Source organism: Malaclemys terrapin, chromosome 4, assembly GCF_027887155.1.
Source record: "Malaclemys terrapin pileata isolate rMalTer1 chromosome 4, rMalTer1.hap1, whole genome shotgun sequence".
In the NCBI taxonomy this organism is placed as follows: Eukaryota; Metazoa; Chordata; order Testudines; family Emydidae; genus Malaclemys; species Malaclemys terrapin.
Window position 1 is genome coordinate 71,678,367 of NC_071508.1, and position 27,786 is coordinate 71,706,152.

At 41.8% G+C, this 27,786-nt stretch overlaps 1 protein-coding gene across 2 annotated transcripts in view; it reads right to left on the bottom strand.

The window, feature by feature from the left end:
• The window catches only part of SHANK2 (SH3 and multiple ankyrin repeat domains 2), a 638,838-nt gene that overhangs the window by 436,744 nt on the left and 174,308 nt on the right, over positions 1-27,786 (bottom strand). For both annotated transcript variants that reach the window (XM_054026918.1, XM_054026919.1), the window contains exon 12: positions 13,032-13,098. In XM_054026918.1, coding sequence (XP_053882893.1) covers positions 13,032-13,098 — 67 coding nt within the window. The remainder of the gene's footprint in view (positions 1-13,031; positions 13,099-27,786) is intronic.

Below are 27,786 nucleotides of genomic sequence, written 5' to 3' on the forward strand. Positions count from 1 at the left end.
GGATTAAAAGCCTAGATCCTCACTCTACAAAGATACGCTTTACCTTATACCCTATAAGTAGCTCAGTGAGATTACTCAGAGTGCATAAATTTAAGCATGTGAACAAGTCTTTGCAGTCTTAATATTCTTCACCCCATTAAAATTGAATTAATATATTTTTCCTTTTCCTTTTGTCTTACTCTATGTTTACTTCTCTTACTGACTTGGTAATTTCTTTAGTTTTCCTTCCAACTTCTTTATCAAGAAATTTGTCCTGATTGTCTTTTATTCCAGTGTCCTTATTCAACTTCTCTCACCTCTTGCTCCCATTGTAAATGGGAGGTTAAAGCCCTGGAACCTACAAACAACTTTCCATCGCTGGAAATTTTTAAATCAAGATTGTAAGTTTTTCTAAAATATATACTTTAGTTCAGGGATAGGCAAACTACGGCCCATGGGTCGGATTCGGCCTGCCAGCCATTTTAAGCCAGCCCTCAAGCTCCTGCTGGGGAGGGGAGTCTGGGGCTTGCCCCGCTCCGGCACTCCAACCAAGAGCAGGGTTGGGGTCCACTCCACATGACTCCTAGAAGCTACGACATGGCCCCCCTCTGGCACACCAGACAGGAAGCAGGGTCGGGGTCCAGTTCACACAGCTCCCGAAAGCAGCAGCATGACTCCCCTCTGGCTCCTACATGCTCCAATGGCCCCCTCCGGCACTCCAATGGGAGCTGCAGAGGCGGTGCCTGTGGACGGGGCAGCGTGCAGAGCCACCTGGCCACACAGAGCCACCTGGCCGCACCTCTGCATAGGAGACGGAGAAGGAACATGCCGCTGCTTCCAGGAGCTGCTTGAGGCAAGTGCTGCCTGGAGCCTGCATCCCTGAGCCTCTCCCCACACCCCAACCTCCTGCCCCAGCCCTGATCTCCCTCCCACCCTCTGAACCCCAATTTTGTGAGCATTCATGGCCCATCATACAATTTCTATTCCCAGATGTGGACTTCGGGCCAAAAAGTTTTGCCCACTCCTGCTTTAGTTCAAACAGAAATTAATTCAAGGAACTCCAAAGTCCTGTGTTATGCAGAAGATCAAATTAAATGATCACACTGGTCCTTCCTGGATTTATAATCTATGAAGCTGCATTAAAGGAAATTGCATTCCTGCTGGTAGTTAGTGAAACCTCTCTCCATCCACTAGTTTTCCTTCACTGCATCCCCCACACACTTTTCTTTGTTTTGATGTAGGAAACTTCAAGTTTAAATAATCTTGAACAGATTTCAGGTCCTAAATTAATGTAAAACAAACACAAACCCACCTTCTTTTACGCCACCTCAATTTAAGCTACTCAGCCCAATTCAAATTTTCTCTATGAAAATAACTAGGTTTACACTTGTTTCTCCATTTCATGTGAGCTTTTCAATTTCACAGGAAATCATTAGAGTATGTACCAGTACAAAACAATCCACATCTAGAAAAGTTATATCCTGCCATACATCTATCATAGTCTTGAATTTCCCTGCTACTAACCTTGGGTTTTTTCTTGTTCACATTGAAGTCAATGCAGCTTCAATGGAGAAGGATCAGGCACATTATTCTGAGGGCCTGAGTCAGCAAGGTACTGAACTCCTCTAGAGATGTGCTAACTGCCTTGAACTCCCATTGATTTAAATGGGAGCTTAGGGTCCTCAGCACCTCACAGGATTAGGCATTAAGTTGAAATTTACTCAAGTACTTCTTCAGCTGTAAAAATAGAAGTTTACTAATGCAGAGGTATTGTGATGATCCTTTGAACAAGGGGGAATATCACCCCTTACTGAGCAGCCTAAATCTTCACCAAAAGTTTTTCAACTTGGCTTAATACTACTTTCAAAATTCTGGGCCTGGTCAACTTCTAATAGTTTAACTCTAATTATCTGTTTAGTTGCAATGGCAGAGTTGTTTTAAGCATTTAATTCCCACCTTTATAGGGTAATGTATCCCTCCCACCTACCTTCTTTTTTTGTGAAACAAGAACTTAATCTATGTCTTTAATAATAACAGTTTCACATATGACTTACTATGCTTTCCGTTTTTGTCTCTGTGGTTATTACCAATTTCTTCTCATATGTTGCCTTGATATATACTTAAATCATATCTTTTCCTTTATTATACTTAAGCTTAATTTTTTTTATTCATACGACATGTGTTACTAAATTGCAACATAGATCTTTGTATATTCAATAACTTAGTAGCTTATATTTGTTGTATGTATTGACCTGAGAATGTCAGTCCACTGTACCTTACTCTGTAGGTCCTGATTCGGTAATCAGGTCCATGAAGGAGAATCATTGCACCAGTTGAAGTCAATGGGAATAGGAGTCTGGCCAAAAAGATGAGATTGCAAGACCAGACCATAATGTTCTGAATTCTATTGCATTTATTTAGAGCTCAATATTTTATCATCATTTCCTTTCTTACTTTCATTTTAGATTTGAGAATAAGCCTAACAAATCATAAGCAATAATTATGTACTATGTAATTTGGGACACACTGTACTCCAATTTCACATTAGATCAGTTCGAAGGATAAAAAAGTCTAAACTATAATTAACCTATTATCAATATGCAACTTTATATATTTTAATATGCACAAGAAATAAACTAAATTTAAAACAAAGATCAGCCAGAAATATACAGTTTCTGAAAATAATGTTTATGTTTCAAAATTGATGTAAATCCTGTATCTAGTGCATGTCTACGTGCTAGCATACACAGAGAAAAACCTTACTTATGATCAAAGGGACAAGGAAACTACTGTATCTTGTTCAAAGTCTGATTCTAGTAGGTAAGACAGGTACACTAACTGATAAACAACCAATTTTTTAATTTGCTCACTTATATACAGTCTGACAAAACGTGTCAAATGCATTGCTCTGTTCTTTGGTATTCATTTGATAATAATTGATAAGTGATGGCAACGATCAATTTATTTCCTATTTTAATCAACAGATTATTCTGATGAGAACCAAATTTAGAAAATATTAATGTGAAGTTTTCCTATGGATATTAGAAATGAATATTCATTTATGGTAGGGGCTAACAGACTACAATTAGAAGAGGTTACAAAAGACGAAGAGTATCTACAGTACAATATGTAGCATATATTTAAAATGGTGAATGATAAAGATCTCAATGTAGCTGCCTTTATATTTATTTTAACAACATTGTGCTTTTCCATGAGAAAATACCTTATAGCATATGAAACAGGTAAAGATTAATCATACATCTGATAGCCATGTTCATTTGGCATTTATCACACACTTGCATCCCTTCTGGTTCTATTAAATAACATGATTTTTATGTCTTTTGATATACTATACCTTTTCTTTTTATGCTTTTATTGGTTTAAATGTGTTTTTTTACAACTGGCTTAGACAATATGCTGCAGGAATCTGATCTGTAAAAATTAAACTGCTAAATGGCTATTAAAAATAAACAAACAGAATATGTATAGGACCTGTTAGTATTTAATTTAAATATTTGCAACTGAAGAGCCAACAATATTGACCTCAATTACTCTAATCTAATTAAAGAAAATAGGTTAGAAAAGCAAGTTTATCATGGAAAAAACATAATATCATTGCTATTTAAAAACAATTATTCTGTTTATTTCACAACAAAATGCATGTTTCATCTTAAACAGTGTATTTACTGCCACAATGCTAATAAAAATAATTTTTTGTCTTAGGGATGAGAAGTGTTGTTGTTTTCTTTTTAATTCTAAAGCAATTGTCCTATACTAAATATGTATATTTTAAAGAATAAGCTTAATATATTAGCAGACTTTTGGCATTCACAAAAATTATTAAATTACAAAAAAAAATCTGCTTGAAAAAACCCACAAACCATCACACATACACATCTCTGCATAATTATAGAGGAATACAGGAACTCAGACTTGAAGCCTAGCAACAGTATCCAAGTATTAGTTAGTCTGCTAATCAACTACCAAAAACTCACACACCAGCTCAATGTGTTTCATATTTAAAAAAAAAAAAAAAAAAAAAACACACAAAAAACCCTCTTGCTTCTATCATCAGACCTGCTGGAGGACAAGATGTATGGTATAAACAAACCTTGTTCACTTGAAGAAGAACAACCCATGTCATTTAATCCATCTGATAATTCATCTCATCACAAAGAGCCAAGGCAAAAAAAGAGAGAGATTTAAAAATAGGTTATCCGAGTCAAAGGATTATCAGCTTGCAACATATTTAATATCTGCATAACTGTATCTAATGAGAGCTTCAGGACTTCTATATATATTATTGTTGTTTTTTTGTATCTCCATCCTATAGAAGCCATAGTAAATGCTGTATAGCAAATGCTTTCTAAACCTCCTGTGCTCATTTACTTGCAGACAGCTGTAGGCTGGATGAAAACAATCAGGGATTAACTTTTCTATTCATCACATCTTTTAATCCATTACTTTCCCTTAGCTTGGAAAATAAATAAATAAATGAATAAATAAAAGAAGACAGTACAACTAATTAAAGGAAGAATGAAAACGGGTGTAAATCTGTAACGTGTAACTGCTGTGCAGTTCATGAAGATTGTATTGTACAACAGATGTGATGTCTCTTTCAAAACAGAGAAAAAAGATGGAACTGTATAAGCACAGAGCTGCAAGATATTTCTGAATTCCAAGGAGTTTCAAAATATGTAATCATTCAAATAAGGTGTTTTAATATGTTTATCATCCCTGGAAAAGCTCATTAGGGAACATCTTGGATTAGAGTAAATTGAGTGATGTACTGAGTGTCATGAGACTTTTGCCTCATAACAACAACAACTTTTCTTGCCTTAAAAAAATACTTTTAACTTGTTTCAAACACAGTTACTTCAGAAGAATAAATGACATAAGAATTTTTATTTACCTTTTGGACATCTGTAAAATGCAACAGAAATTAAAAAAAAGATTCTCTGCTGTTTAGAACCTTGTTTAACAAGAAATACAATGATATGAGAATTTACTTTTAATCCCTCAGTGTTAACCTTTTCCCCCTCCCCTCTGAATTCTTTATCTCTTACACAGGATTAGGTTTTCCAAAATGGCACCTACTATTGTTAGAAGTAAGACTGCTCTGAACATCCTTTTTAATAGTGAGTTTCTTATGGTATATGAGTTATTTTCAAGAGTCTTTTTTGTGTCTGAAAACTAGTAGTGTCCAACCTAAGAAATATGTAGCAGTTTGTGATCTGGTAGATAATTGTTCTCCTGTTGGTGAGTGCCACAGAAAAGTCATCAAGTTACAGAATATACTAACAGGAATGCAGAGTTACTTAAGCTTAATTGACAATAGGTGGAAGGAAAAGCAGCAAGGTATCTCCATTAAGCAAAAGAAAAATCTAATGATCTGAGCAACAAAGGCATGGGTGAACGAGGCCACACAACTGTTCAGATGTTTTAATGGGATGGCATAGCTAAGGGGTTTTATATGGGAAGCTCTAGGGGCTCTGTAAAGGGGCTCTGTCAGGGTTCCCTCCCCATTCTGAACTCTGGGAACAGATGTGGGGACCCACATGAAAGACCCCCCCCCCAAGCTTATTTCTACCAGCTTAGGTTAAAAACTTGCCCAACGCACAAACCCTTTCCTTGTCCTTGGACGGTATTGCTGCCACCGCCAAGTGATTTAGACAAAGATTCAGGAAAAGGACCACTTGGAGTTCCTACTTCCCCAAAATATCCCCCCCCCAAACCCTTTCATCCCCTTTCCTGGGAGGTTTGAGAATAATATACTAACCAATAAGTTAAAGTGAGCACAGACCAAACCCTTGGGTTTTTAAGACACTAAAAATCAAATCAGGTTCTTAAAAGAAGAACTTTATTATAAAGAAAAAAGTAAAAGAATCACACCTGCAAAAACTTTACAGGGTAATAAAAAGTTTTTAAACACAGAGGATTCCCCTCTAGGCTCAACTTCAAAGTTACAAAAACAGGAATAAACCTCCCTCTTAGCATAGGGAAAATTCACAAGCTAAAACAAAAGATAATCTAACTTATTTCCTTGCTATTACTTACAATTTCTGTAATTTTAGATGTATCATTTTAGGATCTTTTAGGAGCTGGTTTACCTGCTTGGTCTCTCTCATTGTCCCAAGAGGGAACCAACAAAAATAGCACAAACAAAACCTCCCCTCCCCAGATTTGAAAGTATCTTCTTTCCCCATTGGTCCTTCTGGTTAGGAGCCAACTAGGTTAATTGAACTGATTAACCACTTACAGGTAAGTGATTCTGTACCTCTGGCCAGGAGGGATTTTATGTTACTGCATACATAAAGGTTGTTACCCTTCCCTTTATATTTTTGACAGGCTCCATGGAACTCAAACTTGTCACATGTAGGGACATCATTGTTTTCACACAACATATACACACAACCTGGAAACTGAGGCAGAATTTGGCCTTCTGACTCCTTCTCATCCCTGGATTACCAATAATAGCTGTAAGTAGAGGGTCTGATATTGCAACCTTCACTTAAGCCAAACTGCCCTGGAAATGAAGTGGAATTTTGCTTGAGTAAGGGCTGTAGTGGTAGACCCACAGAATGAAAGCTGATGCCATCTTTGTAGGAAAAGAGAAAAAGCAATCCTGCTTCATATTAGTCATTTTCTACTGGATTGGAAAATGCCTATAAACTCCATCAGTAACAACAGGGCATTTTCTTAGCATTGCTCGTTGGGGCTGGTCCAGACCCATGAAGAGCCCTTTGCAAAGCCATTAATTGGGCTCTCCCTCTTGATTGAAAGGTCTAAGGTTTGGTGTGTGACTTCCTACCCTATCCCACTCTAAATGTCTATGAAATGTTAGGTAGTGGGAAGGGAATAGGATACGGGAACAGGTAATGTACCCAGAAGTAAGGTGTTTGTGTTTGCTAATGTAGGACATTAGGAAAATAGTGGACTGAGATTTCCTTTTTCATAGGAGGAAAGATCGGCAATGTTGCCAACTCATACTACTATAAAAGCAGCAATATCCTGACTTCCTAGTGGAGGTTATAATCACTCAAGTTATAATCACTGCTATTGAACAAAGCAGCTCATTCTTTACAACATGTTGTACAGGACCATGAATGGTAAACATCACACTACAGGTGCTAGGTCTCCATGACTGCAGGTTTGTCAGCATTACCTGACACAGCCCTGTGGCTATTACTGATATAGTACAAGACTACCACATAATGACTTCTGTATGGAATGTACATGTGTTTTCCAATTCCTATTGCAATAGTCTGGGGCAGCAAAACGGTCTAAGAGGAACATTAATTAGTAAATGTAAAAACAGAAGATGGACTCCTTGACTGGGTCCTTCTCCAAAGATTACAGGTCACAAGCAATTAATAATTTTGCACATTTGAAATGCCTCAGTTGTAGAAATCCAAAAACTTGTTTCTGTCAGGGTAAAAGAAAACCTGCTCATGAAGTTATTGAAATTAGGTCCAATCTGCCATTTTCTGTCATGAGTATATAATTAAAATAGACCATCCTTAAGATGGCACACCTGAGAAAGAGATGGGTGGACTTTTTTAGACAAATCTTGATTGCCATTTGCATTAGCTAGATGCCTATTATGTTTTGATTTAAGGAAGTATCAATAGCCACACAGAGTCTACCAAGACTACCAAGAGTTAGAAGATTGCTGGCTTTATTCCTCAAAAAAATAAAGGCTGGGATTTGTTCCAGTGCCTGTTTTGTAGTTGGAGAATCCTGTCATATATTCCATGCAGCCAGTGTTCAATTTCCATCTCTCACTTGCCACCTGCAGAGAAAAGTTCTGAAATACATGAAGTTTAAATCCTTATCCATAAATACTGAAGTCCCTTTCTTCCTATAAGCAGAAATGATTTGTTGTTTCTCTGTTTTGTTTTGTCATCTTAAGATAATGCACATACATTTTCCACAGGCTTTAAAACTAAAGGTTCCTTCCACATTAATGGTTCCTTTCCTTTTTTTTTTTTTAAACAGCAAAACAAAAATGCATGAGATTGGTAATAATTGGGTTGTGTTGGTAGGTTTACTACTTTTGTCTGCTTCCTATAACCACTGAACTCCATATCCTCCAACTATTCAAAAATCTTCCACTGGTCAAGAACATAACATAAGAACAGCCATACTGGGTCAGAACAATGGTCCATCTAGCCCAGTATCCTGTCTTCCGACAGTAGCCAATGCCAAGTGCTTCAGAGACAATGAACAGAACAGGTAATCATCAAATGATCCACCCCGTCGCTCATTCCCAGCTTCAAGGAAACAAAGGGTAGGACACCATCCCTGCCCATCCTGGCTAATAGCCATTGATGGACCTATCCTCCATGAATCCTCCATGTCCAAGGGACACACACTGCAAGGTTGCTTAGATTCCTAAATGTTTACCAAGTTTGGAGGATAGATATCCACCTTAATGAAGAGTTATTGTTAAATAGGTATAAAATGTGTTTTAATAACCTTGCTCAATTTCAGGAACTTCTCTAAAACAGAGGACATTTTTCTAGAGATGTCAGATAATAAACTTCCTTAAAAGACCTCCTAATCTGAATCATCCCTCTTATCTTCATCAGGACGTTGGATTGAAACTTATTCTTTCAACCACTCCTCAGCTGTCTGATGGTCATTTTTTCCATCATGAAGCCTCCTGACTTTAAAAAGGAACATTACTCATATGGAAATATGTCTGACTTCAGCCAAAAGATAGATGAAGACAATGAGTAATAATACACCCAGTATAAATAAAGGCCAAGTTGGTGAAGTTTAAACACCAGCATTGCTCTATATGTTCAGCATCACAGAAGCTCCATTCTCATTCTTTATTTCAGTTTTTTCACTCAGTATCCTGCTTTGTCCACATTGTGGAACTATTCCAGAAATATACATTTTTGTGACTTCACTATTAAAAATTAATGTTAAAAATGCTAAAGGAAAAGTACCTTTGTTAAATTAAAGTTAATGTGAAGAAATTCAAAAAAGTAATGCTTACTCTTTATCAAACCCACCACCATCATACCTATCCATCTACAGCCAGCACTTAGTACCAAGATGTCTCACAAGCATTGATGAATTTATCTTCACAACACCCACGTGAGGAAATGAAGCTTCACTATCTCCATTTTATAGAAGAGGAACAAAGGCATCGAGGGAGGTTAAGAGTGACTTTCCCAGTGTCACAAAGAAAGTCTGTGTGACAGCCATAAATTAAGCTCAGATCTCCTGAATCCTGCTTAAGTGCCTAAGCCACAAGGTGATCCTTCCTTCCCTGGATTGAGTCTCATCCAGCTTCTTTTCAGCTACATTCCATTTTCCATCATATACTGAGACAACTGGGAAACAACACTGTCCATGCTTGATAAGAAAATAATGTGGAGCTGAGCATTAATCACGTATTGAGGACATTGCAGCAGTGGAATCATGGGCTGCATGTAGGTGGATCCCTTTTCAGTAATGGGGCCTTTGCCCTGTAATTAATAATTTATTCTCTGCTTTTTCTTGATTTCTTTTTTGTACTGTGTACAATTTTTTAAAAAAGAGAATAAACTATGTGCAGAAAAATGTAATACTTCTTTGTGTACAGAAGAATTGGACAAAACCACAATATTAAAAAGCAACATTGCAGGAATAAATTGGAACATTTGAATTAGCCCTATTGACTGCTTTCATTTTAACATCTTTACAAAGTCGTAGAACCATCAAGAATAATTTGTAAGCACAGGGTAATAAGATGACATACTCATTAGGATAGGCAATTGGTTCATTTTCAGCAATTGCTTGACCTCATCAGCTTGACATTTTCAAACCAGCATTGGTTGTAAATGCAGAAAGAAGAAAAAGAAACTAACTGAAGGGACCTGTTTTCAGTGTACCACCATGTTAAGTATAGGGCTACCTAGAAAGCTTAAGTTTTATGCAAGTCTCTTCAGTTTTGTCCAATAACCACACATCTTGGAAAAAATAAACAAAGAATATCACATGAGATTAAAACTCATGATATCTGATCTAGTTTTCAACTGCCAGCAATGAGCACAGAGAGCCACTCAGAAAGGGGATTGTAAAGATGGCTTTAGTCCACATTTGTATTCCCGCAATCCTGGGCGGGATATGAGCTGTGCCAGTGCCACAGCATAACTGAGGCTTTGTCAACACACAGTCTTGCGCTAGTTAGTTAAACCAGTGCAAATGATTGTGTGGACACATTTATTTCAGTATGAGTGGCTTTTTTTGGTTTAACTTGAACCTGTTTCTAACTCACGAACTAAACTGAAATAAACCTGGTGTAAACCGAAATAAGAGTCTCCAAACAGTCCTTTGAATCAGAGTAGCAGCCGTGTTAGTCTGTATCCGCAAAAAGAAGAACAGGAGTACTTGTGGCACCTTAGAGACTAACAAATTTATTAGAGCATAAGCTTTCGTGGACTACAGCCCACTTCTTCGGATGCACATAGAATATATATATATATATCTATATCTATATCTATATCTATATATATATATATATATATATATATATATAAGAAGTGGGCTGTAGTCCACGAAAGCTTATGCTCTAATAAATTTGTTAGTCTCTAAGGTGCCACAAGTACTCCTGTTCTTCTTTTTCCTTTGAATCAGTTAATCTAAGTAAGTTTAAAATCCCATTTTAAATTAAACCCATGCAATTTTATATGTAATCAATCTCTTCAAGCAGCTTCAAGGCTGTTCTAAAGCAGCATTTTTCAAAGTTCAGGTTGCGACCCAGTACTGGGTCGCGGCATGTAAGGCACCGGGTCGCTCTGGTAAGCACTGCCAACCGGGATGTTAAAAGTCCCGTCGGCAGTGCTGCCCAGCTAAGGCAGGCTAGCGCCTAACTGTTCCGACACCACGCTGCACCCCAGAAGTGGCCAGCAGTGGGTCTGGCTTCTAGGCAGGGGGCTCTGCGCACTGCTCCCACCCTGAGCACCGGCTCCACACTCTCATTGGCCAGTTCCCAGCCAATGGGAGCTGGGGGGAGGGGCAATGCCTGCGGGTGAGAGCCACGTGGAGCCACTTACGTGCCTCTGCCTAGGAGCCAGACCTGCTGCTGGCCACTTCAGGTGTACCACGGTCCACAGTGCCAGGACAGGCGGGAAGTCTGCCTCTGCACGCCAGCTGTGCCACTGACTGGGAGCTGCTGGAGGTAAATCCATGCCCCAATCCCATACCCCAATCCTCTGCCCCAGCTGTGAGTCCCCCCCAAACCCTTCATGCCCAGCCCCACCCCAGAGTTTGCACCCCACAGCCCAGAGCCCTGACCCCCTCCCACACTCCAACCCCCTGCCACAGCCCCAAGCCCCCCCCCCCAACCTGGAGCCCCTCCTGCATTCCAAACCCCTCATCCCCAGCTGCACCCCAGAGCCTGCACCCGCAGCCCAGAGCCCTGACCCCCTCCTGCACCCCAACCCCTTGCCCCCTCCCACATCCTGAACCCCTCATTCCCAGCCCCACCCCGCAGCCCTCACCCTCGCACCCCAACCCTCTGCCCTAGCCCTGAGCCTCTCCCACACCCAAAACTCAACATCCCCAGCTCCGTTGGATCATGGGCATCAACAATTTTCTTCAACTGGGTCTCCAGAAAAAAGTTTGAAAACCACTGTTGTAAAGTATGTGTACCCCAAGGGGCTGTCACAGGGGATTGCCCCAGACATCCTCCTTTCCTCTCAGCTAAGGTTACCATACATCTGGATTTTCCCGGACATGTCCGGCTTTTTGGGCCTCAAGTCCCTGTCGGGGAGGAAATCCCAAAAAGCCGGACATGTCCGGGAAAATAGGGAGGGAGGGACCGGCAGTGCTTGGCCGGGGGCCGGAGCCGCTGGGGCCGGCAGTGCTCGGCCAGAGCCGCCGGGGCTGGCAGTGCGGGGCCAGGGGCCCTGAGCCGGGCAGTGCTCGGCCGGGGGCGCTGGGCCGGGTGGTGCTCGGCCGGGGGTCCGGGGCTGGCGGTGCAGGGCCGGGGGACTGGGGTGCTGGGCCGGGCGGTGCTGGGCCGGGGGTGCTGGGCCGGCGGTGCTCGGCCAGGGGCCCGGAAGTGCTGGGCCAGGTGGTGCTCGGCCGGGGGCCAAGGCTGGCGGTGCGGGGCTGGGGGTGCTGGGCCGGGCGGTGCTCGGCCGGTGGCCGGGGCCGGCGGTGCTCGGGCCGGGGGCTGGCAGTGCTCGGGCCGGGCCGGCAGCCGGCGGTGCGGGGCCAGAGGTGCTCGGCCGGGGGCCAGGGCTGGTGGTGCTCGGCCAGGGGCCAGCACCCCAGGGCCTGAGCCAAGCCGGGCGGGAGACGCCGGGGCCAGAGCCGCTTGGCCAGGCAGGCCGGACAGGGCCGCGCCCCCCCGCCCCAGCTTGCCTGTTGCTTCAGGCTTCCTGCGAATCAAATGTTCGCGGGAAGCAGGGGAGGGGCAGGGGGCGAAGCGTCCAGGGGAGGGGGTGAAGTTGGGCTTGGAAGGGGCGGAGTTGGGGCAGGGCCGGGGCCCGTGGAGTGTCCTCTTTTTGGACACTTAAAATATGGTAACCCTATCTCAGTCACCCTCTACTTGCTGCAATTAGGGGGCATGGTATATGGCAGGAAGTGCCATGCAGGTCCTAACCAGTGGAGGATCTCTGTGTTGAGGTAATCCTCCTGTGATCAGCTCCACCAGCTTTAGCACTGCTTTGCACTGACACAGTGTGCAGCAGCCTTGCTGAAGGGGGGAATCTGCCCTCTCTGGCTTGTGTGTGTGTTTAATCTGTCCAAAACTGATCACACTTACTCAGAATACATCTATCATCCAGTAGTGGTACTTATATCCAATTTTCTAAAACAAAGACTCTCTGAAAAACAATTTGGCCTTTTTCCTATTTCTTCACATTTTAGAAAATGGAAGATAAACTTAGAATATTTCTCTGTATCAACCGCATATTCAGCCTTCTGATTATATTTCACATAAAACCAGATTTAACTGTTCTTTATAGGATTTTAATCTGGATCTAAAGATTCCAATCAACATTTCATAAAGCTTTTCATTGTCACTAGTTTGTAGATATTTTACTTACCAATATCTGTTTCCTTGTGATTTTTGATATATTCAGCCAGCTCAAAATTTCCTGCTATTATGGCCACCTAAAAGATTGTAAAATAGCTCAAATTAATATATGCTCAGTCATACACTGACAAATATACATGTTACATTATACAGAGATAGATATTGGTACACACAACATAAATGTATTGTTCCATATAACAAAATGGGATAAAGTGCATTTACTTTGCATCTTTGACCCTCTCTCCTCCATGCACATATTATTATATTTTATGTTAATTTGCTGAAACATAATACAAAGAAACAGGAATCTTGTATCATAGACACAGACAAAGCAGGATCTGCTGCAATGGGAGCATTGATAAAAATGGAGCCCAGACAGGGCCACCCCTTTCAACCCAGAACTGTGAAGGGGAGACCTATCATTATGGGGGTACTAGGACCCAGGTAATGTCTCCCCTCCTCTTCTACTTGGGCTTGGGAGAAAGCTGCAAAGAGGAGCCAGACAGCCACTGCAGCCAATAGGAGCAGATGCAGCCAAAGCAAGGACCTTTCGTCCTTTGAAGAACTTTCTCCAGTTTTGACTGGACTTTCTCTGCCCTGTGCTGATTGGCTGTTTGCTCCACCGTCTCCATCTCCCTCTGCCTCACAATCTCTTCATCTCAGCATCATTCCTCTTCCCCACTTCCCTGTCCCTCACACCACCATCCCTTTAATGTCCTCTCTTCCTTCCCTTTAGCTGATCCCTTTTATTAAGCCCACCCAAAAAAACAAAAATAAATAAAACATCATGGAACTAACATGACATTTGCCATCATCACATTTGTGTCTCTGGTTGCATGTTATAACCCCTTCCCCCACCATGTATCTCTCTTCTCTATTTAGATTGTAAGCTCTTCAGGGCACGGACATCTTTTTTGTTTTCTCTTTGTACAGTGCCTAGCATAGTGTTGGACCATGACTAGCATGCCTAGGCACTATTGTACTACAAATAATAAATAATCTTAATAATAACAACAATAAGCCATCTCATTAAACCATATTCACTTTATATATTAAAAAAAAGCCTTCTGAGGGGGCTTACGAGGATGGTGAATGGATAGGGACTCTTTCATGTCTAGTGCCAGTTCCAGTTATTCCCGATGAGTATCACATGCAGCACACCTGAATTTTTCTGTGGAGACTCTGAACCCAGAAATTTAAGACACTGTTTTCCCCTGATTGTTCCTATCTCTCTTCGCTGAGAAGAGAAGCAGGGATTGCAATGGGGAAATGAGAGAGGGCCATAGAAGCAGTATTACCAGCCACAAACAATCAAATATCATGAATCGGAAACCAAAGAAACATTAGATTGCCTTAAAATCATGATATTTTTAAAAATGTATATATTTGAATAAATATATTAAAATAATACATAATTTTGTTTTTTTTACCTGCCTTCCAACTGTTAAGCCTTTTGGGGAAGCTACCCACTCTAAATTCAACCTTAAGGGTATTTCTACGTTGCAATTAAAAACCCATGGCTGGCCTGTGCCAGCTGACTCAGGCTCGAGGAGCTTGGGCTAAGGGTCTTTTTATCTGTGTTGCAAAAGTTCTGGGGCTCTACCACTTCAAAGAGCCCTAGAAATGGGATTCCAGCCCAAGCCCAAATGTCTATATTGTAATTAAAACAGACCCTTAGCCTGAGTCCCCCGAGTGCACTGACTAAATAATGCAAGTATCTCTACTGTCTATGTGCATGGGTACGCACTCACACTCTTGTAACCCTTTTCCCACTCTTGCCCCCAATATTTTTTCACCTTTCAGGGTTCTCATTGCCTCTTTACGTCAGTGAGAACCACCCTTTTTCCAGACAGCAGCCTGGCTTCTCTCCTATTGGGAACAAAGGGAGGTAGTGGCCATCTTTCTTACAAGTAGTAAAAACTGCCACATGTATTGGTTGTAGAGAAAAGATGGTCAGCTTAGCTGAGGAAAACCTGTGGCCTCGGGGCTATTACAACGATGAGAACAAGTGGCCATTTTGAAACTGGAGAGAACTTTGGAAATTTACTACTAAGGGAGAAGAGTTTATTCACTAGCTCTGCTGGCTCATAAAATGTCAGGTAATGAAGTAAATAATTTTTTTTTTAAAAAGTATCTGAGATGTTCTCAGAGTGTGAGATGTATAAAGTTTGGAGTTTGTGTAGGCAGTGATTGTTTTAGGTATTGTACCAAAAGAAGGTGAGACTCAGCAGAACAAATTTTGTAAAGTGCCCACTTTTAAAAATTACACTCAAACTAATTAATAATTTATTTAAAATCCCCCCAGGAAAAGTTACTCACAGATTATGTCTATAAATTTGAAGAAGATACTCTGTGTTGTGTATAGAAAACAGAGTTTGAATTCCTACTGTAAATTAAAAACTCAGTGTAACCTAACCAACACCTCCATATATATAAATGTAAAATAATTGCATTTATTTTCTACAATTTTAGATCAGCCCAAATTATTTGTACAGTATTCATCATTCTGCTATTAGTGAAGTCTCAAACATCTGCACCATATGTTTGGTACTTAAGATGAACGTGCAACCATGTATTCCTACTTTAACTTTGGAAAAAGTCTCATTAATACTTATGAATATGGTTGTTTGCAGCAAGGATGGGGGAACTGGTTCAGAAAAAATAAAAAGTGGTTGCTTCCTTTTCCCCTCTCCTTAACTCCCAACATATATAGCCATGGCTACTTTGCTGAGACATTCCTGAAGGCCTGAAACTGTCCCTCCATTACTCTCCTCCCTCCCAACCTGAAACACATAAATATCTTTGAAGATTCAGTTATGAGACCAGAAGTTCTGATTATCCCCCTCCCCTGAGGCCCTCCTCCACCCGTTTGCTCCTCTCCTCCCCCTCCCCCAAGGAAACCTCCTGCCCACTGCTCTCCTCTGCCCTTCCCCCGAGGCCCCCCTCACGCTCACCTGCTGCTCGCTCCTCTCTACTCCCTCCTCCAAGTACCTCCCTCCTGATTCTCACTCCTTTCTGCCTCCTCCCCCGCCCCCAGCCTTAAGGGCGAGCGGCAGGGGCCTCAGGGGAAGAGGACTAGTAGGGATGAGACCTCAGAGTGGAGTGCAGGTGGGGCCACAGTCTCTGTGTGCTGAGCACCCCCTATTTTTTTTCTGTGGGTGCATGAGCCCCAGAGCACTCACGGAGTCAGCACCAATGCTTTTTATTATTTATCATGGTTTAAGAGAGTTAAGTCTATGCAGTTTGGGGGTCTAACCTCCACTAGCTGGTCATTAATTGACAATTGAAGTCCTCTACACAAGCCACTATGGCCTAATATCTCACAATAACAAATAAATTTCCCATATACCTCTTTTTGTTAGAGCACCAAATGAAGCCCAAAAGGTAAAAGGTTGTACACGCTGCTTGTCATGCTCACATCATAAACAAATGTTTTCATCTATTTTGTCTCCACTTTCCTCTGTAAATTATTTCATAGTCACTTAAATTATATTGTCCACTGTAAAAGCTTGATGTAATAATTATGATTTCTTACAGGAAACACATTTCTTACTTAGATTTTAAACTCTTTGGGGCAGATACCATATTTTTGTTCTGTATTTGTACTGTGCCTAGCACAATCGAGTTCTCGTCCATGATTAGGGCTCCTAGGCACTATGGTAATACAAATAATAAATAATAACTTTTCAGAATATTATTAAACCAGACGATATTGAGGATGCTTGAATAAGTGAACAGCAGCCAAGCATAAATGAAAGCTTAAAAGCAAACCACAAACACTCTAAGTGAAATTAAACAAAATATATACGTTATTTATATATACATATATTTACAAACACACAATGGTTATACACATGTATTTTAAAATTGATTATCAGCAAACAGTTCTGGGTATGTGCAACATATACATTTTTCCCATTAAAATAACTCTGCCCACAATGTAAAATGTTTACTAGGGATAAGTGTGTAATTATTTTTCTTTTCACAATTTCAATAGTAGGGAAACTCTGTGCCTTGATACTTTCAGGTTGTGATACTTCAAAGTTGATGTATTATTAAGAGTAGAATTTATTGCTATGAGTCATTAACAATGGGTCAAATCAGTTCCCATTACTACCGGATTGCAGTCTGAGGAGTACAGAAGAATGGATTATTTTCTCAGCTGCATCATAACCTTCCTGGACCCCTATCGATTCCTGTGAGGAATCTGTTCTGGGAGAAGGGGTTAGGGTTAGGAGTGGTATGTGTGCTGTGTATGGTCATCCAGAAACCAGCAGGGAATCTGCTGAAAACTTAACACTCTCTAAAGCTGTGTCAATTTTTTGCACCCCTTTTCTGGGGTTTTAGGAAAGTTTTCAGGAGAGGACATCCTGTCGGCACAGCAAGTGATGGGGTGGAAGAAAGCTATAGTCAGCCAGGAGACAGTGCAGAGACACAGGGCCTCCATGCAGACAGTGCTGGCCTCCAGTATATCTCACAAGATTCACATTGCTCTTGCGAGATCTCCATATTTTTGAGATACACACCCCCTATTCAGTCCATGGGATAAGGGGCTGAGGTGGCCACCGCAAATCCCATCCACCTTGTCTCAAAAGAACAGTCCAGGGATCATTTTCTTCCCCATGTGCATATTTCCCTGTAAAGGAACAATGTGGACCAAAAGCAATACTTCAGAAAAGATTAATGGCCCTTTTTGCTAGACTCGAAAGGATTTAACTCTTCCATCAAGGTAGGGGGCATTTACGTGCTTTATTCCCTCTGGATAAAACTCACTATTGGTGAAGGGCCTGAATCAGACCCTCCATTCTGCAGAACCCTATGATAACTTCGCACAAGGGGGCCTCAGTTCTCCCTGCAAGCTGAGGAAAGTAGGTGTCTCCATTGCAGGGGAAGGTTTTTTTAATCTAATCACCCAACATAAGACAGTAGTACCTGATTTTCCAGTGCCTTGCCCCGTGTGTCGTCATTTACACCAATGCCCAAGTGGGTACCCAGTGCTACCAAACAGGTGCATAGCAACAGAGAATCAGGTCCACTATGTCCTCATCGCCATTTCTATGAGGGCCTAAGGACTTTCAGGCAATTAGCCATTAGATCCAGCTTTAAAAAAAATCCCATTTTCCTACATCACTTGATTGAACTGCATATGGATTGAAAATCTGAACTTTACGAATGCCTAGAAAAATGCTGTGCAATTACCTCTGGAACTGCATTTATCATTGACACTGGCTGGAGAGCACAAGTATGTCTGTATTTTGTACTAAAACTAAAAGAAACTAAATTGATCTTTTGCATAAAAAAGGAAGCTTAAATCAACTGGAGCAACAGCATTCTTTATAACCTTCCATGTGTCCAAGGTGTTTCTAAGACACTTATCACTTTGCTTTATAAAATAACTTAGCCATGCTGCAGGACATTAATGGAGATTCATTATTATTTTTCATTTTTATTGTCAATGCATTGTCCCCTATTGACTTATTCTTACAATACCCTAAATAAATAAATCATATTAGTTCCTTAGTATCAGCAGCCATGTTTTTCTGCCAAGTTATGTGCTCAAATAGAATGCATTGGACATGGCAACAGGCCGAGATGAATCAAGCTGGTTAACTCCCAGACAAGAAGTTTAGCTGCATTACATACTGCTCACGTCAATGAAACTACCTGGGGAAATTATCCTTTTACTGGGTATTCTGGGATGGAGCAGCTTTGAGTACAGTGAGCAATAATTATTATGGAGAAGAGCTGGCTGGAGAATTTCATAAAATTCAAAATGTATATGAAAAATGGAAAAAAAAAATCCACAGACTTTTTTCATTATTTTTCAACCAATTCTATTATGCAGTATTATAAAATCATACTCATTGTCATTCCCAGTGCAAGACTGTTTCATACAGTATGGTATATGGACTGTTCTCTATAGTAGTGCTTAGACACAAAGCTGATGGACACTATAGAAACCTTAACATGCTAAATAGAGAGATCGTAAACCATACACCAATCACTGTTACAATGTAAACTGTGCTTGTTTTCTTTATGTAATAATTTAGGACCAGATTTGGATACGTGTACTCAACGGGCTTGTGGTGCAAGCTGCTGCTCAAGATGAGTTGGGGTATCAGAATCTGGCCCTTATCAATGAATGTCCCATTATTTTAAAGTGTAACCTATAAGTACTAAGGCACTGTAGGTTCTATGAGCCTAACAGTAAAGCTGTTCAACTACAGCAGAACCTCAGAGTTATGAACACCAGAGTTCAAACTGACCGGTAAACCATACACCTCATTTTTGAACCAGAAGTACACAATCAGGCAGCAGCAGAGACACACACCCCGCCCCCCCAAAAAAGGCAAATATAGTACCGAACTGTGATAAATGTAAACTACTAAAAAAATAAAGGGAAAGTTTTAAAAAAAGATTTGACAGTATAAAGAAACTGTTTCTGTGCTTGTTTCATTTAAATTAAGATGGTTAAAAGCAGCATTTTATTTCTGCACAGTAAAGTTTCGAAGCTGTATTAAGTCAATGTTCACTTGTAAACTTTTGAAAGAACAACCATAACGTTTTGTTCAGAGTTATAAACATTTCAGAGTTACGAACAACCTCCATTCCCGAGGTATTTGTAACTACGAGGCTCTACTGTACCATACATTTCCTATACGGGCAGGATTGATTCACATGGGTTCATGCCCTATGACATGCTTAGAGTTTGGGGAGTTTCTTTACATTATAAGCCAGTGACAAGATTTCTATTCAGCACCACCTCTTATTTACATGCTCAATTCAAATGGGGAATTCAGAAGAGAAATGCAACTGTATTAATGAGCAGACATGTTACTGAAATGACAGAACCTTTGATACACAGCAGTAAATCTCCAAGTGTACATGCTGTTTGACTGGTAAACATGTTTTATTACTCAAAAGAGAGATATTTATATTAGATAGCTAAAAGACAAAGAATAGTTGAGGGAATTATTTCGGTGTTTACTGCTGAATCCATCATTCATCCTGCTTTAATATACTTCAGTGTGGCTACACTATATCAAATACTAACAGTAAAAAATTAAGAAAAATGTATCAATTTTTAAAGAGAGCATGAAAAAGTAAATAAAGTACAAGATACTGAATAGCATAACATCATTGTACTTTACTGCATTGAACTTGGTGGGTGAGGTGGAGCAGGCAGGAGGAAGGAAAGGCAAATTTGAAAAATCCAATGGTGCAAAATTATGTTGGTTAAATTTTTAAATTCTAAGCCAGCTAAGGAGAATAACACAGAGTGCTTTCTCCACCAACCTTTTTCTTGAACCAAGAATCGTATGTCTTCTGAGCAGAGTTCATGTAATGAATAAAGAGGTTGTAATGAACTACAGCAAGGTACATTATTATGCTTGTATGAAGCGTCAATGTATTGCAAGCTAACAAAGGAAGAAGGCACTATATGGTCAATTTTAAAACTACACTCCTATTTAAAACACATTAATGTTGATGGAAAGACTGCCATTGATTTAAATAGGAGCTGCACCAGCCCCTAATGTCTATATAATTACATTTAATTTTATTTCTTTACATTTTAGGAAAACTCATTGATTAGGATTTTCCTGGAAAGCCATGGAGGTTGATTAATTTACATTTTAAACAGATTGATAACTGAGTTCCCGTGGGATGTAATTTCTAAGAATACTGCTTCTTGAGAGCAAGGCAGAGTGTAAGATTTTTAATTTAGAGTTGTTTTTTTTAAAACACACCAAAGGAGAGCATTTCTCTACAATGTTGCATTTCTAACATAAAACTGAAAGGAGACTAATTTGTAGAGGTGCTGTTACTTGGCCAAAGGTGGAAGTTTCTTCTTAATCTTAGGAAATTAGTGTATGTCCTAATGCATATGGACACCAAAAGTATCACATGAACATTCCTTGATGTGAGACGTTACTGTGAGCTTGTTGGCACTTCCATGATGAGATTTCCTGCTCCAGGTTCTGTCATGCTGAGTCATGTACAGTAGCTGTTTTGTACTGAAAATACAGTGATCTCATTAAAATTCAGGTTCTTTTTCATTCTGAGAGTGAATATCTTTTTGTTTAGTACTTTTGTCCACAAGTAAGGTATCTCAAGTCACATCCTTAAAATCCTTACATTCATTTATTCTATTACGCTTGCATCACTTCATTTATAATTGCTTGTTCATTAAAAAAATAAGTTCTCGGTCCTTTCAACTAACAGCTCTGTTTCTCTGCCTATAGAGGATCAAACTATCCCTTCCTTAAGGAAGGGTCAAGTAACTCTTAGGGTTTGTCTACATTTGACGTAGGTGGTGTGATTTCCAGGTTTCCTAGACATACCTGTGTTAGCTCTACTTGAGTCAGTGCGCTAAAAAGAGCAGTGTAGCCGGGGTAGCACAAGTGGTGGCTCAGTCTAGCCACCCAAGTGTGCACCCAGAGGGTCCGGGTCAGTTTGTACTCTAAGCTCCTGCCTGTGCTACCCTGGTCACACTGCTATTTTTAGGTGCTCACTCGAGCAGAGCTACAGAGGGTATGTCTACGTGGACAGGAAATCACACCTTCCAGGTCAAATGTATATATAGCCTTAGTTTCTACGGATTCTTTCATTGGAGGTCTATCTGATACAGTATATCTCTAGGTTTTTATAATGGCACCAGTCAGTGTAATATTTGAGCAGCATAGTATCCAAAGTGAATTATTTTTCCTCCACTCCACCAGAGTGTGCTGTGCATTCACACCCTGGCTTGCCTTGCCCAAAGTCCCCATGCAGGCAAGCCCTCACTTTTTAAAAATTTTCAGCAATAAACATCATAAAAATATAGGCCACAATCTATGTGTGCGCTTAATTTTGCATTCTAACTTCAGTGGGATTACTCACAGTGGGACTACCAACAGTGAAAGAGGGGAGTCTTAAACTGTAAAAAGAATGAGGGGTTTGTGACGTTGCACTCTATATGAGTTCATGAAAATATGCTAATATAACTGGAATATGCTTCATGCAAAAGGTCTCTTGTAAGGTATCATTACAAAGTTTATAATCTACTGAGTGTGGTCATCCTATTTGTATAAATGTATCACTCTTGTATCTGAAACTAGAAATATGAAATATAACTTTGAGGGCCTATTGTAATTATGCAAAGGGTGGGCCATTAATGGTGGTTTGGAATCTTGATGGCTCCCATCAACCAGGACAATTGACTGTGGATGGCTCTGTTTGCAGGCAGGCCTTCCTGTGAGTCAGGCTGGGAGGAATAAAAGCTTGGGATCTTACAGTGACATGATCATGTCTCCTGAACTGGAATCCATCTTTAACCAGGTGCTTTTACATTGATAAGGAGAGGTGGGAACCCAGAGGGACAAAGGATTCCCGCCTTATGCAAAAGATATATAAGTGGGTGGAACAGCACAAAGGTGGCTGCAATCATGAGAAACCCCCTAGCTATCACCTGAGCTGGAACAAGGGCTGTACCAGGGGAAAGGATTGTGCCCAGACTAGGAAGGTGTCTAGTCTGTGAAAGAAATGTATTGAAACATCTGAGGTTGAGACTGTATCTGTATTCAGTTTTATTACTGTATTAGGCTTAGACTTGCATGTTTTATTTTATTTTACTTGGTAATTCACTTTGTTCTGTCTGTTACTACTTGAAACCACTTAAATCCTACTTTGGAATTTAATAAAATCACTTCTTACTTATTAATTAACCTAGAGTATGTATTAATATCTGGGGGGGGGCAAACAGCTGTGCATCTCTCTCTATCAGTGTTATAGAAGGCGAACAATGTATGAGTTTACCCTGTATAAGCTTTATACAGGGTCAAACAGATTTATTTGGGGTTTGGACTCCATTGGGAGTTCGGCATCTAAGTGTTAAAGAACACTTCTTAAGCTGCTTTCAGTTAAAGTCTGCAACTTTGGGGCATGTGGTTCAGACCCTGGGTCTGTGTTGGAGCAGACTGGCGTGTCTGGCTCAACAAGACAGGGTGCTGGAGTCCCAGGCTGGCAGGGAAAGCAGGGGCAGAAGTAGTTTTGGCACATCTGTTGGCAGCCCCCAGGGGGTTTCTGTGATCCAACCCATCACAGGGTTAATCCACACAGATGGAGGCTTCTATTTCTGTGATGTTCTAGCCATACAATTTTTCTCTAAAAAGGGAGTTAAAAGTATGGAATCATTGAAATAGATCATATTTGAGATACATGCTGCAAGCCACTGCTGGCATCCTGATGCACCAAGCCTTTGGGTTAATGATTCTTTGCTTAAGGCACCTGAGGGGAGAATTTAGCTGATTGTAACTGTCAAAGTATATGAAGCAAGAGTGTGATCAGACTGGATTCTTGATGTGTTTTGTTAGAAATAAAGCTTGTTACAGTGACCCTATTTTCTCACTTATTGTCTCAGAGGCAGGTCCCTTTCAAACATAACTGGTTAAAATGTCTTACTATTTCTAATGCCAAGCAATTCCAACTGGATTTTGGGAGGAAGGGAATGATTTTAACTGACACTTGGCTAGTTGATGTAGGTGGTAATGACGTGATAACTCAGCACGTGACTTTAAAGGGTTTTGATTAGTCTGAGAAGGGTTAAGACACAGAGGCCTTGGCTACACTCGCAGATTCACAGCACTGCCGCGCTGTGAAGCGCGAGTGTAGTCACGCCACCAGCGCTGCAAGAGCTCTCTCGCAGCGCTGCAAGTACTCCACCTCTCCGAGGGGAATAGCGTGCAGTGCTGCGAGCAAGCGAGCGTGCAGCGCTGCAGGCGCTGATTACACTGGTGCTTTACAGCGCTGCACTCGCTGCGCTCAGAGGGTTGTTTTTTCACACCCCTGAGCGCAGCAAGTGCAGCGCTGTGAATTGCCAGTGTAGCCCAGGCCAGAGAGTCTTAGAAGTTGAAAGGAGCGTCCAGGAAGAAGCAACAAATTCAAAAATGTTGCTCCTGGGTATGAATACAGAGCTGTTTTGCTGGTGCTGCTGCTTCTACTGTTTGTAACCACCCTTACTCAATGCAATAGCCCAGGGATGGCCAAACCATTGCTCATGAGCCACATGTAGCTCTTTTACCATTAAAATACGGCTCACCTGTCCTCCCCATTCTCCAACTACTAGACTTGGGGGGGAGCTTGGAACCTCGGCCTTGCAGCGGGTGGTGGGTAGGGGCTTCTGCCTACCTCAGGGCTTCTGTCCAGTGGGGAGGGGGGGTCTCGGGGCTTCTGTCCTGCAGGGCACACCTGCCAGGGCTCGGGGTTTCAGCAGGAGCAGGGCTGAAGCCCCAAGCCCTGTCAGGAACCTCCCACAAGGCTGAAGCCCTGAGCCCTGCCAGATGCCTCCCGCAGGGCTGAAGCCCCCAGCAGGTATGCCCCGGCTCTTGAACTTCTGAAGATTGTCATATGCAGCTCAGAGTGTCAATAAGTTTGGCCACCCCTACAATAGCCTCATTGTACCCTTGAGATCCATGCACAGAGGAACTCTGCACATTGAGATTTTTCCTACTGCAAGGAGCTGCTTCCATAGTACCATTTCCCGCTCTGAATCCCACAAAGGCTTCTTTGTAAGTCTGGAGCTCATACTGATAAAAGTTGGTGGAGACTGGATAGGAAGAGGAAGAAGCAGGTAGAGTCCATTTGGATGCACATCATCCTCCTTCCCAAGCCCCATGGAGAAACCCTAGAGAAGATAATAATACAACTGAAATATGTTATCTTTTCTAAGAAGCTTTTTGCTAGGAGTCCCATGGGCTACCATGGAGGGGGAAGGGCCGGACTCTATTAGCACAGCTCCAATGAAACCACACTGCCAGGGATTTTGTGGGAGTGGTGGGGGGAGAGGGGTGGCAGCACCAAGGGGCCAAAGCCAGTAAAGAGGCACAAAGGCACTCATGTAGAAGAGACTTGGCCTCCTGGGAACCACATCCGCCCCTGAGGATCCACCACATTACAACCCACAGAAGACTAGACTATTATGTGCCACAGGCAGAGAACAGGAGGGACCAAGGTGCACAAGTGTCTGCACCCCTTACAAAGGCAGGGAAATGATAAACTGAGATATACCCAGATAATCCTGGCAATTGACCTGTATCTACATATTGCAGAGGAAGATGAAAACACCCAAGGTCACTGCCCATCTGACATGGAGAAAAATTCCTTCTCAACCCCATATATCATGATCAGCAAGACCTTGAACATGTGAGCAAGAACCAGCCAGCCAAGCATCAGAGAAAGATTATGCTTGATGTCACCTCAGAGCCCTGGCCATCTCCATCCAATATCTGCAGCTATAGCCAACCATGATGTTTCAGAAGAAGATCAAAGTTCCCTCACAACTTCAGACAAAACCAAGAGTAAGAGATGGTAAGAGCCTGGGACTTAAAGATACTGTGACCACAAGATACTTTGAGAAACTGCCTTGCAAGCTGTAGTAATCCCTCCGTCTCAGGCTCGGAGGGAGGCCATTCTAACTTGCTGCATCAGGCAATAAACCAAAGCTAATTAGCGGTCCCCAGCCCAAGACTCCTGGCTAGGGCAGACAGTAAACACAGTCTAGGCTCTGATTCCCTGGGGGGAGAGAGCAACAAGAAGACTTTCACCTGAGCCTTCTGGTTAAGGCAGGCAGTAAACACAGTCTAGGGGATTGCAGCCTTCTGGCGGGGGCAAGCCACAAACAAGGCACAGACCTTCAGGCCCAGGGTGAGTAGCATAACACCTCATGGTTCGAGTTGGCAGCAGGGAGACCTAGGCCCACCCTACTTCACCGGGTCCCAGCCCAGGGCCCTGACAGTGGTGGGGATCCTGCCAAAACACGCTGACTCGAATTGCAACAGCACAACCCTTGGCTACTTCCTACCATAGTCTATTGGTGTGGCTCCATAGTCTGCAGGTCCTCAGTCTCCATGGGATATGTGGCGGATGGCAGTCCCGGCACCTCTTCTCCACTCTCAGTCTCCTGCAGGGGCAGGGTGCCACATGGCTCAGGATCTGGTCCAGAGTCCTGCAGGAGGCTAGACACATCTGCTTCCTTCACTGGCTCCAGCCCAACTGAGTTGAAGGTCCCGACTCATATACTTCCTGTCCCTCCCCTCTGCTTCCTGCGTGGGGGGGGCAGGGTTGGCTTGGTTCCGCCCACCAGAGAGAGTGTAGTGGTCCCTCCGTCTCAGGCTCGGAGAGAGGCCGCTCTGCATCACTACACAGGCAAATCCTGAACATAAACTTAATTCACCAGGAAAGCTGGATTTCCAGACAAAGAACCTTGCACAAGCATGGAAGCAAGAACTGAGTCTGTATACAGAGTTGACTATGGAGGATGAAGATGAGAAAATGAAGCTAAAGCTTTTTTTTATCTCATTGAGGGGGAAAGGATGAGAAGTGAGTGAGACACTGTTGCCAGAAATAATTTCTGAAACACTGGAACAGCTGCTAAAGGTGTTTAATGAGTTCTGTGACTCCAGACAGAATGAGACTGTAAAAAGAGTCTGCTTTTTGACCTGAAACCAAGAAGCAGAAGAGGGAAAGGAAAGTCACTTATTGTGTATAATAACAGGACTTTGAAATGTGTTGTCCATATGCACATTCCACTGATGGTACGCATGCATCTCAAGTGATAGAGATCAAAGTCTTTTTGCCCAGAAATACCAATAGGGCGCGCATGCGCTCTTCAGTCCTCATACTCTGCTGTGAGGATATAAAAGAGCAAACGATGCCTGCCGCCATTCAGTTCCTTCTCACCACAGAACCCTTTAGAGAAGAACTCTGAGGCAAGGGGGATGGAAGGGCAAGTTGGTGAAATATGCATATGGACACTACATCTTGAAGATGTAGCATTTTAAATGTAGACATAGCCTGAGTGTTTCTGCTGATGTCAGTTGCACTCTGGTATAGTGTATCCTAATTGTGGCTTGTGGGTCACCTTTGCCACCTCATAACATGTTTTAATGCAGTCGGAAATCTAATTGGATAATCTTTGCACTGAAACATCAGAGCCTTTCATTCTTTCATTCTTTCTGCACTAGAGACAAACAACCTCAGCAATGTTCTGAAAGGTTTTGTGCTGGTAGGTCAAGGCTCTCTTTACATCCAAAGTATGTAATATTGCCTCAGATTTGGATGTATGATGTTATGGAAAAAATATTGGTAGATGTATTGGTTGATTAAGGTGGAATTCTATGACTGCCTTTGGAAGGAACTTAAGATGTGTTCTCACTGATTCCTTATATATGGTTGTTCAGCCATTATTAGCGATTGAATCTCTCATGTTCTTCTGGTCAAGGTTATAGCTACCAAAACCACCATTTTCATTGGCAGTATGGAAGAGGAGGTGCAGTATGGAAGAGGAGGCCATGGGCTCGAAGGGTGGCCCGATGAGGGTTGTGGGCACTAGGTTCAAGTCCCATGGGGGATTCTGTTCTCTGATGGGGGGATATTTTCAAGAATCTATTCATCATGAGGTAAACAAAGACCATATGATCCTCCACTGGCAAGTCCTGAGCTGAGATTACTGCCCGGTGCACTTTGACCTGACAAGCTGACAGACTGATTCTGAGTTCTAGTGAGTTGCCAAGAATCTGTGGGATTGAAGAGAAAAGAGGGATCAATGACTTCCATTTGAACCAATAAGAGAAGCTCATCCATTTTGACAGGTAAGTTTGTCTTGCTGAGTCTTTCCTACTGTTTATCATATCCTCCCTGTGATGGGGTATACAAAGCTCACACGGGAAAACAAGGGGTTAAGGAGCTGCTCTGGGCTCAACCAGACCCACCCCACCACACATACAAGA